The following is a 13,748-nucleotide window of genomic DNA, read 5'->3' on the forward strand; positions in this document are numbered from 1 at the left end:
AAATTAAAGTCTACTAAAATAAACAATAAAAACAAAAAAGCTCCACTAAGTTTCCCAGAATATCACCACCTTCTGATCTTTGGTTCTTTGGAGAAAATAAGGTCTTACACTCCATGCTCCTTACTTCCATGCTCACGCCACATGTTTCCTACTTCACAATTTCAAATAACCCTCTCTATCATCTCCTACCCCAAACAATGTAAAATCACCTTCATAATCACTTCAGATAGAATGTTTAATACAATTACAAAGAGAATGGGAACTCTAACTTTTTTCAGACCCAGACAAACCAACAACTTTAACATGCTTTTTAGCAAAGGTACCATGTGTAAAATGATAACCCTTCATACATTTAGATTCTTTTATCCTTCCATTAGAATACACAGACTTTCTAAATGTTCTGATAGAAACTAGAATTAAATGTCAAATAAGACGGGAAATTACAGAAGTATTTCATTTTGAACATGAAATATTAAAATGTATTGGTTCACATCTAGATTATTTGTTGCATGTTAACCTCTGCTGGTGAGGCAGTACGACTACAGAAGCTTAACCTTACTTTGCATTTCAGTCCTGAAGTAAGCCCAGAAATATGTGGAGCCTGAACACACACACACACAAAAGTTGTCTACCATTAGCCACCTCTCAACCAATTACTCTCAACACCAAAATTTAGCTGGACTATAAGGGAGCAAAAAGACATAGGTTAACTCTAGAATGCTCTAGACTAGAAACAAAAACAAGGATTAATTTGGGGTTAAATGGTTGCCTACTTAAGTATAATTTATAACTGAAGTTATGATTTTAAAAATAATTTTTATTATTGAATTAAAATTTGTTATAGAAAATTTGGAAAATACAGGCAAACAAAAGAGATACATTATTTTTCAGATTATTACTGATGTATATTATTAATCAGACAGCAATTCAGAACTTTTTCTCAGTAATTTTATTTCAAGCAAAACCATCTTTCACCTCTTCTATTCAACTACGAATTTGGTCATAAATACTTTTGGCTAACAGTTTAAAGCAGCATTGTCAACATTATGCATTGTTATTCACATCTACTTACAAAGATCAGTAAGGGTATGTCTAAATTCCATTATTCCACTGGTACTTCCATTGCTTTCTTTTTCTTCAAGAAAGCACATCAGCATGTGGCATGCAAATCGGTAACTGAGATGTTGATAGAGCAAACAACGTTGAGTTCAGTCAAATGTATACACACAAAAAAACTGTAAGTTATATGTAAGCTCTGGCACTTTAGCACTAGTTACAGACTATGTTACATTTCCAACTGATCTCAAAGCACCAGTTTGCCTAGACACAGTAGCTGGGACGTACTGGTTTGAAGCACTATTTGTAGTCCTGAAAGGAAATCTTTTAAAATCCTTACATAACTTAAAAATGAATGTCATGGAAATAGCACTTTCAAAGCAATGTAAAGCAATAGTGTCAAGAAGTAAAGGTCATCTAGAAAGACTAATACACTTTGCTAAATAACAGAAAACTGGTTATTTTAAAAACTTACTCACCATTTGTGCATTAGAATCCCCCAATGACTGAAGTTCATATTGAATAGGCTGCCCATTTTGGTCCACTAGGTGGAATTGCTCTGCAGAAAGAGTCTGTGTCTGAGTCAGGGGCCCTGGTATATTCTGTGATGTGAGTGAATTATCCACTTCAGGAGTAGTAATGGGTAAAACCCTAGGAGAACCATCTTGTCCAAAAGAAGGCTCACTGGAATCCATACAGCTTAGATGCTTTTGCAAAGAAAAAAAATTACTTGAGTGTTTGTAAAATATAATGTTACAATTTTTAAAAAATAGAATGTTTTTAATAAAAAATGGAAACATTCATTTTTCAGTTAATTATTCACTTTACTTTTTGCAAGGGTTATCAATTCACAGACTGATACAGACAGAAAGAAGTTCTTAAGTGAAATTGTTGATTTATATTACTGTTACATCTTATTTCAAACTGTCCATGGGAATACCATGTGAAATGATGAAATATTTATAATTCAATATGCAGGTTTTTCTTTATATATAAACTTTCCTGAATACATTAAGTAAAGGTCTATATTATAAAATTAAACATATGATAGAATCATAAAAAAATTAAATGTTAAAATTCTTGAATACATTAAATATAACTATTCCCTAAGCATAAAAAATTGTCAAATAGCATGCCGTTTTCCCTTTAAATGGAAAAAAGTTCTCAGTTGACTCCCTACTTCAAATACCTGAGGATCTGTTTTTGTTCTTTCGGAATCATTACGGTTGACTCTTAATGAATCAACAGGCTGTTCCATGCTGGTATCATATTCAATTCCATTTTCTTCTGTTATTTAACACCTGAAAGAGTTTAAATATCTGATCAACTAAAGCACTTAACATTTTTATAGAATGTTTGTCTTAAATAAATTTTTCATCTCCCCTACTGTGTTACCCTATGCAATTTAGGTTAAATCATTTACACCCTATAAGATTAGTAAAATAAACATTCTTGTTAAATAATTTGCAAAGGCCCCAGAATAAATTCAAGGCAGAGCAAAGATTAGTGTTATGTAGTTTCCTCACCCTATTCTTAATTACACTCATGTACTGGTTTATTAAGATTGCTGCTATGTGAAAAGTACTGTTACACCCTTTCAAATTCTTATAAAATTCTCATTTTACAAAGATATAATCTAAATAAAAGTTTTTAATTTTATGAGGCATGCCGTATTATAGCATTAGATAATTTTAAAAGACATCTCTTGGTACAGATGGAGATTATATTCACACAACTCTTACCACAACATACAATTGTATCACTTAACATTGGCATGACAAGCTTTGAAAAATGAAGAAATATGTATGCTAAAAAGGTTGCACCACTTAGGCCTAGTACAGTGGTTTTCAAATGGTGGCAATTTTGCCCTCACACATACCCCCAACACCCCCTAATGCCCTGGGGGTACTGGGCAATGTCTAGAAACTTTTTTGGTTGTCACAACTGGAGGGAGTGCTACTGGGATCTAATGAGCAGAAGTTAGGGGTACTGCTAAACATCTTGCAATGCACAGGAAAACCCCCACATAAAGATGTCAATAGTGCTGAGGTTCAGAAACCCTGGCCTAGTATATTATAGTGACTACTGGATTCTGTATGATCTAAAAAGAATGACATGGACTTCCCTGGTGGAGCAGTGGTTAAGAATTGGTCTGACAATGCAGGGGACGTGGGTTTGAGCCATGATCCGGGAAGATCCCATATGCTGCAGAGCTACTAAGACCATGAGCCACAACTACTGAGCCTGTGCTCTAGAGCCCCCCACAAGACACAACTATTGAGCCCATGTGCTACAACTACTGAAGCCTGTGGGCCTAGAGCCTGTGCTCTGCAACAAGAGAAGCCACCACAATGAGAAGCCTGTGCACCGCAACAAAGAGTAGCCCCCCCCCACTCTCTGCACCTAGAGAAGGCCCTCGCAACAACAAAGACCCAACAGAGCCAATAAACAAATCAATCAATTTATATTAAAAAATAAATAAATAAAAAATAAAAAGAATGACATTTTATGTATCAAAATTGGAATACAGTCAAAATGAAACTGGTGAAGAACACCACTGAAAAATTTATAATATAAAATAAACTTCATAGAATCTTTTTTAAGAATCCAACCATATAACTTTATTTTTCAAAAGACAGCATAAATTCTTTTAAAAATTTTTTTAATTTTATTTTTAAATTAACATGCATTAATTGAACTTTTTTTTGATGTACAGTTCTATGAATTTTAACACACATAACCATCATCACAATCAGGATACACAATAATTCGACCACCCTAAACCCTAATTTACATTTATACCTGTATTTAAAACTCATTTAGTATATATATTTGAATACAATGAAAGCTTATTTTTCTGTGATAGAATCCAAACATATATTTGTAAAATTAACCATTTCAGAAAATCTACAAGGTTTGCTATTTCATATTTTTAAGATACTATAAATAATTCTACTTAAATATAAATTGTAATAGGTTATAAAGTCAGTCTTATTTTTAACATATAACTATAAAATAGCTTAACATTGCTTCTCCTTTAAGATTTTAAATTATCGCTTGTATTCTAATTTAATTTATTACAAAAATTCCAAAAACCTGTAGTTACTTCTAGGGCTATAAAAGTAAGAGCCATTTTATTTTATAATTTTCTGTTCTGTTTTTAATTTTTTACACTATACATATATTAATATTTTATAGAAGTGGTTTAAAAAATAAAAAGGAAGTTTCACTAATGGCGATACAGCAGATTCGACACTATAGAAGGCTCTCTTGCTAGAAAACAAAAAAAATAGGGAGTTGATCTAAAACAAAATAGTTCATGGCTGGGAGCTTCTACAGGAAGTAACAAAAATCAGAGGCCACTCTCTGTGCTCTCCCCCACCACACACCAGAAATAAAAGCAAATTTGTGATTTAAAACCTAAGTGATGAGTACAAGCAAAGAGGAAAAATTTTCCCAAAGGCAGTGCTGCTAATAAACACTGTGGCTGGGAAATGGGCTTGGACAAACAACTGGTAGGGGAGGAGAACTTAAAACTCCCAAGATAAGACTAGGAACCTGAAAGATCCTGGGTCAATAGTGTACCCTGGCTTCTGGTAAGAACAAATGCAGTTATTATTTGGAGGAACACAAACACAATTAACACTTTAGTTTCCTTTCACATTAAGATCAAATATAAGCTTCAATCAAAAAGTGCCAAATACACAAAGAAATAAACCACCATAAGAAAGAGCCAGCAGAAAGCAAGGGGGGTTGGGGTGGGATGAATTGGGAGATTGTGACTGCCGTATATACGTTACTAACAAAAAAAAAACAAATCAAATTGTACACTTTAAACATATGTAATTTATTGTATGTCAATTACATCTCAATAAAAGTTCTTTGGAAAAAAAAAAAAGAGCCAGCAGATATAGACACCCCCTAAAGACTGCAAATACTGGAACCATGTAATATTGAATATAAAATAATTATTTAATATTCAAAGAAATAAAAGAATGAATCACAGGAATGAGCAAGCAACAAGAGACTATCAAAAGTTTAGTTTGAAAGAGACCAAACAGAACTCTCAGCAATGGAAAATGCTGTTACTGAAATTTAAAAGTCAATGGATAAATTAAATAGAAAATTAGATGCAGAAGAAAGGACTACTAAATTAGAAGAGATTTTAAAAATTACCCAGAATTCATCACAGATAAAACAGAATATAAAAAATACAAAGAACAGACTTCAAACTAGGAAAAATAGGAGAGAAAGCATAGCATACCTATGATTGCAGTCTTAGAAGGATAGAAAGAAACAATGGACGAGAGACAATATGTGGAGAGATAATGGCTGACCATTTTTTAAAACTGAAGCCATGAATCTACAGATAAAGGAAGCACAAAATGTACCAAGATAAATCAAAAGAAATCCAAACCAAATGAAGTGAATGTACAAAATTCTAAAGAGAAACAGAAAAAACCTAAAATGCAGCCAGAGAGATAAGAGCACCTACAGAGTATTAACTTTAGGTATATATCAGACTATTCAATAACAACAATGGCAGTAGAATTCACAAGAATAATAAAAAAGTAACTTTTAGTATACAACTTTATATGCCCAAAGTTATTTTTTCACAAAAGAGGGTAAGAGAAAGAAATTTTTAAGATTTAAAAAAACTGAGAGTTTATGATGAACAGATCTTACACAAAAGCAAATGGTCATATATTATACGCTTCCATTTATAAAACATATCCAAAATGGGTAAAATACAGACAGAAAGTAGACTGGTGGATGCCAAGACTTGGGAGAGGGGAGAACAGGGAGTAACTGCCAATTGGATACAAGGCTTCATTTTGGGGTGATAAACATTTTCTGGAACTTGATAGGGGAACTAAGATCCTGCAAGACATGTAGTGCGGCCAAAAAAAAAAAAAAGACGTGCAGCTAGCAAATAAGTAATGAAAAGATGCTAAACAGCATCAGCCATTAGGGAAATAAAAATTAAAGTCACAATTATATACCACTACGAATCTATTAGAATATTTAGAATTTAAAAGACTGTTTATATCAAATGTTTATGAGGATACAGAGCAATTGGAACTCTCAGGTATTACTGGTGGTAATGTAAACAGTATGTGCTCTTTTGAGAACTGCTTTGGCAGTTTTCTAAAAAGCTAAACATGAACCTACCTTATGACCCAGCCATTCCAATTTATGTATTTACCCAAGAGAAATTAAAGCATATGTGCCCATATATCCCATAGAAGACAGTCTTTTTAACAAAGGGTGCAGAATAAGGGGACATCCACATGCCAAAAAAAAAAAAAGTGAATCTAGATACAGACCTTACGTTCTTCAAAAAAATTAACTCAAAATGGATCATAGACCTAAATGTAAGATGCAAAACTATAAAACTCTTAGAAGATAGCATAGGAGAAAACCCAGATGACCGTGAGTATAGTAATGATGTTTAATATACCAAAGGATGATCCATGAAAGAGATTACTGATAAGCTAGACTCCATTAAAATTAAAAATTTTTTGTTCTGCAAAAGACAGTATCAAGAGAATGAGAAGAGAAGCCACAAGCTAGGAGAAAATATTTGCAAAACATGTATCTGATAAAGGATTTGTATTCAAAATATGCAAAGAACTCCTAAAACTCAACAATAAGAAAACAACCTGGGACTTCCCTGGTGGCACAGTGGTTAAGAATCTGCCTGCCTATGCAGGGGACACAGGTTCAATCCCTGGTCTGGAAGATCCCACATGCTATGGAGCAACTGAGCCGGTGCATCACAACTACTGAGTGTGTGCTCTAGAGCCTGTGAGCCACAACTATTGAGCCCACGTGACTACAGCCTGTGTTCCACAACAATAGAAGCCACTGCAAGGAGAACCCCGTGCACCACAATGAAGAGTAGGCCCCACTCACCACAACTAGAGAAAGCCCGTGTGCAGCAACGAAGACCCAACACAGCCAATATATAAATACATACATACATACATTTATTTTAAAAAAAGAAAACAACCTAATTTAAAAAATGGTCAAAATACCTCAAGATACACTTCACCAAAGAAGACATACAGATGGCAATCACACATAAAGATGCTCAACATTATATGTCATAAGGGAACTGCAAACTAAATCATCAATGAGATATCATAACACACTTATTAGAATGGATAATATTAAAAAAAAAACACCTATATTAGATGTTGCCAAATATGTGGAACAATAGGAACTTTCATTGACTGATGTTTGGGATACAAAACCGTACAGCCACTTTGGAAGACAGTTTGACAGTCTCTTACAGAGTTAACCATAGGCATACCATACAATCCAGCAATTGTACTACTAGGTATTTACCCAAATGAGTTGAAAATTTATGTCCCACAAAAACCTGCACGTGGATAGTTATGGCAGCTTTATTCATGATTGCCAAAACTTGAAAGTAACCAAGACATGCTTCAATGAGTGAATGGGTAAAATAACTGTGGTATATCCATGCAATGAATTATTATTCAGTGCTTAAAAAGAAATAGGCTTGGGCATTCCCTAGTGGTCCAGTGGTTACAACTCAGCGATTTTTCACTGCCGTGTGCCTGGGTTGGATCCCTGGTCAGGGAACCAAGATCTCACAAGCCGTGAGATGTGGCCAAAAAAAAAGAAAAAAAAGAAATAGGTTATCAAGCCACAAAAAGACAAGCAGAAACCTTAAACGCATACTAAGTGAAATAAACTACATACTGTATGATTCCAAATATATGACATTCTTGAAAAGGCAAAACTACAGACACGATATCAAGATCAGTAGTTGTCAGAGGCTGGGGATGCAGGAATTCATATAGGTAAAGCACAGGAGATTTTTAAGGTGATGAGATAATACTTTGTGATACTATAATGACAGTTACATGACATTATGATTTATCAAAATCCATAAACCTGTACAACACAAAGAATGAACCTTAATGTAAACTATGGACTTCTGTTCATAGTAATGTATCAGTATCAGTTCATTAACTTCAAAATGTACCACACTAATACAAAATGTTGATAATAGGGAAAACTGCATGCTAGGATGGAGGGGAGAGAAGTTAGGGGAAGAAATATGGAAGAAAGGAAGGAAGAAATCTTTATATTACCTGATCAATTTTTCTGAAAATCTAAAACTTTCAAAAAAAAATAGTCTTCCAGTTAAAAAAAAAAAAAGAAGCAATCAGAGTATCTGTAAACTAAAGCCAATAACAAATCATAGTATATGAACTCCAAAACTATTTTGAAATTTTTGGTTAAATTACCATACTCTGGACAATGTTGGAGTTAGGGTAGACAAGGAAATATGTTATATTTTCATTAACTTCTAAAATGAAAACTGAGAGGGTTTTGTCAGTAAAAATGTATAAAATAAAGACACTGTTCTGTAGTTATATGGTATGGGTCTGAATTTCAGCTTTATACTTATCAAATAAGTTAACTACTCTGAGCTTTAGTTTTTCTCATATGCAAGTTGGCAATTATACTGCATCTCCCTCAGAGGGTTGTCATAGATTAAACAAAATAATGTATGTAAAGGCTTTGCTGCAGTTCCCAGAACAGTGTCAGTACTCAATAAATTATTTCTACTACCTATAATTATGCAAACTAAGATTTAAAAATTCACACATCTATAAATAAATTCTTTGGTTCGTAAGGACAAAAATCTGTTAAATATCAGTTACCTCATTGATGTAATCAAAACTTACCTGGACTTAGTATAAAGCTTTTAAATATATTTTTCTATACTGTCTTTGAAAAACTGCAAAAATTTTACACTTTCAGATGACTGACACGTTCTGTTTCAATATTACTGTTTAGTTTAAAAATTCACACATCTGATGAATGTAGTATAGAAATAACATAGGGTCAGTCTAGATTTGATGAAAAAAACCAGTATGTTAACTTCTCTGAATTTCAATTCCTAGTTTTTTAAAGATCCCATTCAGCTCTAAGATTTTATGTTTCTAATAGTTGATTATCCTGATGAATTTTAAAATTCATTTAACTACCATTTATTGACTGACTTCTAATGTACACTGAGTACAGAAATAAAAGAACTCTATTCAAAGAGAAACTTTTAGAGTTAGATCCAAATGAAAATAAAGTCCTATTGAGGGGCTTATTAAAATTTAAATAATTGCTGTCAAGAATAAAATTTAACTTTTTAAAGTATATTAAATACACTGAAATATTCACTGTCTAAACATGATGACATTAAGATTAGAAATATTTTTGAGAATTCTTTATTTTTATTTTTAAATATAAGCACTATTATGATAAAATACATGAAGATTATGAATTATAGCCACAAAATAATTTAATGTTTATTGAATGCTTATTATACTTAATAATTATTAGCTAGAATTATTAATAATCACTCTGTTATTCAGTGACATAGGACCTGTTATCAACATTTTACAGAAAAGGAAACTGAGGCTCACCATTCAAGGTTATAAGGTTATCATTTATTAAGCACTTACCATAGTAAAGCACTAGGCTCAGTGTTTTATACATGTCATTTTATTTAACCCATTCAACAACGCTTTGATTCAGTTACTTGCTCCAATCTGTATATAAGGGAATAAGACTTAGGCAATTAAGTAACACTAAAGGTTACAAATATACTAGGTGGCTGAGGAAGAACTCAAACCTACATGCATTGATCCCAAAGCCCACTCTTTATTATTACAATGGGAACTCTTTCAAGGTAACAGACAAACCTCCCTCCTTCATCAGTCATGGCTTTAACTTTTTTTTTTGGATAAGATTAAGAAACTAAAGATGCTAAAAGAAATTCTTTGTTCATTTTTGTTCTCAACTTTTCCTGGTTGAAATTTAATTATAGGCAGTCCCTAATACACAAAAGCCCTCCTGCAAGCAATCTAAAGATCTCTGATCTCACGAAAAAGCTAGAATTCTAACTATGCAGGAATTAGAGTCACTAAGAAAATATTCTGTAAACAGATCCAAAAGCACATCTTGGGATGGAGAGGTAAAAAGTGAAAATAGCTTAGGTGAAAAAAATTCTAGAAACTTACTCTCAGTTTCCTGGTAGGTGCCCTGATTCCATTACAAATTATCCCTACTCATCTAAATTTCTTTTTAATTTACTTTCTCTTACCCTATCTGAAATTTCATCAATGAAATTTTCATTGGCGTTAATAAGCATTTTTTCTTAAAAATAAACTCTGGAGAGATTATCAGTCATTAACAAATTTGTGTAAATTTATACAAGGATACCTTTCTTCCTTTAAGATGAGTTAAAAACAGCTCCCCTGAAAAGTTTAACTTAGAGGTTAGAATGTAAGCACATTTGAGGCTCAGAGCACTTAAAAGGGACTTTACTGACCTGAGCTAGATGCTGCAGTGAAGAGGGAGGGCAGGATGCATGCCTTGGGGAACTTCACTGTAATGGGGTGGGATGATAACACAGGAAGCTTGCCAAATATAAAACACTCACTTCAGAGCTTTGCCCAGACTGGGATTCTGCAAGTGGAAGAAAGAGAACGTCTTTCCTACTATCTCCTGGAAATTCAAAACTCAAAATTTTTCCTTTCAGTATGCAGTACATCTATACTGTGTTAAACAAGGTTTTTGTGGTTATTATACGGAAAAGTGTTGACCTAACTCATTGCTGAATTGTAGATTGAAAGTAGTTTTAAGTTACAGACATCCTTTTCAGAAAATAATTTGAATGAAGTGAAAAATATTACACCTTCCTTCCCTAATTCTTCCAAGAATCTGCATTACACTCTTCAATCCTGACAAATGCAGGGTGACTTAAAATACTCAGTTTTCCCATCTAACCTCAATGTCAGCACATGCTATATATTATTATCCCTAACTTTCAATTAACTACGTCAGAGTAAAGTTTCAAACAATGAAGATATTAAGGTTAAATAGCTAGGTATAAAATGTTCTTTTCCAACTGGTAACCATAAACAGAACAAAGTACCTATATACAAAGTGTAATTTGACTTTTTCATTAATATGTAATGGACTATAGTTAACGTTTATAGAGCTGTTACTTTCAATTCATTAAAAATAAAATTATTACCTTCAGGAAGTAGCTCAAGCTTAACTTCAGGTCTCAAGCATTCTACTATCCCCAGAAATGCCCTCTCTTTTCCACTGCAGTTCTTCCTTTGGGGAGCACTAAATCATGACGGTTGTGGCTTCATTTATGTGAAAGCTATAATTATGTCTTCACAGCAGCATTTTTTCTGCTACGAGAAGGAATTCACTGTATGTTTATTTTCCTACACATAAAGCTACTAGAATTTGTTATGCAGGTTTACTATAATAGCCATTACCAGCCTGGTATAGTTAACCCAAAAATTGATTCAGTTAAAGTGAACTAAAGACTAGGACTGATTTTATGGAAGGGTGCATGTGTCCAATGGTAGGTGACTTAACGTCTCTGTGTTGGGGATTTGGACTAAGGCCTTGTTTCAGCTCTCACATTCTATAACTACTACAGAAACAAAGACAACCACAGTAAATTGCATTTTTCTCCACAATGAAAATATTTACTAATGGGACATATTTTGGAGCCATAAACACTTGAGAATAAGGGCACTCCTCCTCACACCTCATCCTCTATAAAATCCTGGAATTAAATTGATAAGCTTATTTCTTAAGTAAGTAGTTTGGGATTGAATAAAGAGAACAGAATGAAAAGAGAAAGTATTAAATATATAATCTAGAGGGTTAATAATAATTGGAGTTCAGAACACACTAAGGCCATTAAATTTTGCTGGCAAATTGTTTTCTAGAATGTTTCATATCATATTTTTAAAAGTGGATTTTAAGATGATGTTGGCTTCCAGAGCTATTTAGTATTAAAACTACCAAAAAAAAAAGTGGATTTTACCTTATACCAAAAGCAAAGATTAGGAAGAATCAGAAGTTCAATGTTTTAACTTATAGGGGAAAAGGGCTTTTTATTGGTTTTACATATTGAATTCATGGCAGAGGGAAAGACACTATTCAGGCTGCAGTTACTCAGATCTCTGTGGACCATACTGGGGCTACTGCTCTTCTAATTTTGTTCAACAGCAAATCTATTTGTTCAAAACATTAAAGGTAATTCTCAGCTGTAATTTCTAAAAAAAAATTTTCTTAATACTTGAGTTTTTTTTTTAGTTTTCCCTATAGACTTTTGTGTGGTAAAATTTATCTGTTAAAACCAATAATCTAAGAGTAAATCCCCAAACTGAAGCATGAAGCCACTTGAAGTTTAGAGTTTCTCTTAATTCTAGGTACCCTGGTTAATGTCTCAAGATTTAAAGGATATTGAAATCTTATATTTAAAAGTGTCTGACCTTATTAACTATGTTAAAAAATACTGCTCAAAAGTACTTTAGAAAATAAAATCTCCCTCATCTTTTAGGGTAGGTAAACAACACAATGTTCCTCCTATGATGTATACAAAATTGCTACGAATCAGTGGTGTCAAAAATTAAATCAAGACTCCTAATTCACAAATACTTTATAGAGTAATTTATTTTTTAAAAGATGGGTTTTGAAAGTTATAGTGTTAATTAAATCAACATCAAAATGTTAAATGTATGCAAATATATATAAACAATAAACAATCTATTTCAACTTTTCGTTTTCCAGTGAAAAAAATTTAAAGCTGGTGTTCACAATGTCTCTTTTTTCCTTATCTAATGTTTGCCCTCTCTATAAACCTTCCCGTAATCTTGGTTACTACCCATTTCTTACCCTGCACACACATACCTCTTCTTCTCTCTTTGCTCTTTGAGGGATTTACAAATTCATTTAATCCTCACAATGACTCTGAGGTAGATCTTATCTATTTATAGATAAGAAAACCAAAGCTGTCAAATAACTTGCTTAAAATCACAGAACATTAAAGCTCAGATTCAAAACTAAGTAGGAAAAAATCATCGAAACCAATTAGGACGCCAAAGCCCATGCCCAGTCTTTATATCATACCACACCATGCCATTACATACAGAAAAAAACAAACCTATAATAAAGAGAAACATTTTCCAAGCTGTAGTTCTCCAGATAACAATGTATCTTCATAAGTAGATGAATGATGTAGGAAATTATTAGAACCAAAAGCTTGAAGTTAATGTCTAAGCAAAGTTGAGAAAAACACTCAAAGTAAAAATACTAACTACTCTAGGTGTTACACAGAGGGAACACCAAAATACTACACATAAGCCACGGTTGAAAAAACACTAAAGCCATCATACTAGGTGTTCAGGTGTCTTGGAACGCTTGTTAACTAATTTTCCCTTAACTAAAGGTCTCAGTCAAATGAAAAGTGTATTTTAGTGAATTCAACATTTCTGCTTTGCAAATTGAAGGTTTACCTTATTAAGCACATATTTAAGTTCTGTATCTTACTAATCATAGACAATTTTTCCATTCAAATTAGGATCAACTTGTATTGAATACCAGGTATAGCTATTTTCTTATTTTGATAAATTTCAAAGTAGTGATAGTTAGAAATGAATTAATCTATTGATTACATATTTAAAATATATTTTAATCAATGATATATTAATTAAAAATTATCTGAAGAACCTATCAGAAGATTTATTTCAGGTTCTATGAATTTTAATTCACACAATTTTACTGCTATAACTCAAAAATCACTTATGATTAAAGGTGAATGATGTTTGAAACTGTCAAAT

General features: G+C 32.8%; 1 protein-coding gene across 5 annotated transcripts in view; it reads right to left on the reverse strand.

The window, feature by feature from the left end:
• CARF (calcium responsive transcription factor) overlaps positions 1 to 13,748 on the reverse strand; it is a 75,406-nt gene that overhangs the window by 60,155 nt on the left and 1,503 nt on the right. For 2 of the 5 annotated variants that reach the window (XM_057744270.1, XM_057744267.1), the window contains exons 1-5: positions 13,073 to 13,223; positions 10,427 to 10,563; positions 2,246 to 2,357; positions 1,536 to 1,763; positions 1,073 to 1,176 (exon numbers count right to left, since the gene is read on the reverse strand). Coding sequence is in view for 1 of the 5 variants with exons in the window: in XM_057744274.1 (XP_057600257.1) it covers positions 1,536 to 1,763; positions 2,246 to 2,314 (297 nt within the window). In the remaining 4 variants the exon portion in view is untranslated. Of the gene's footprint in view, positions 1 to 1,072; positions 1,177 to 1,535; positions 1,764 to 2,245; positions 2,358 to 10,426; positions 10,564 to 11,134; positions 11,271 to 13,072; positions 13,224 to 13,748 lie in introns of those variants that run through there. The other 3 variants (XM_057744268.1, XM_057744274.1, XM_057744269.1) reach the window with 3 other exon arrangements.

The sequence above is a fragment of the Hippopotamus amphibius genome, chromosome 8 (assembly GCF_030028045.1).
Source record: "Hippopotamus amphibius kiboko isolate mHipAmp2 chromosome 8, mHipAmp2.hap2, whole genome shotgun sequence".
In the NCBI taxonomy this organism is placed as follows: Eukaryota; Metazoa; Chordata; class Mammalia; order Artiodactyla; family Hippopotamidae; genus Hippopotamus; species Hippopotamus amphibius.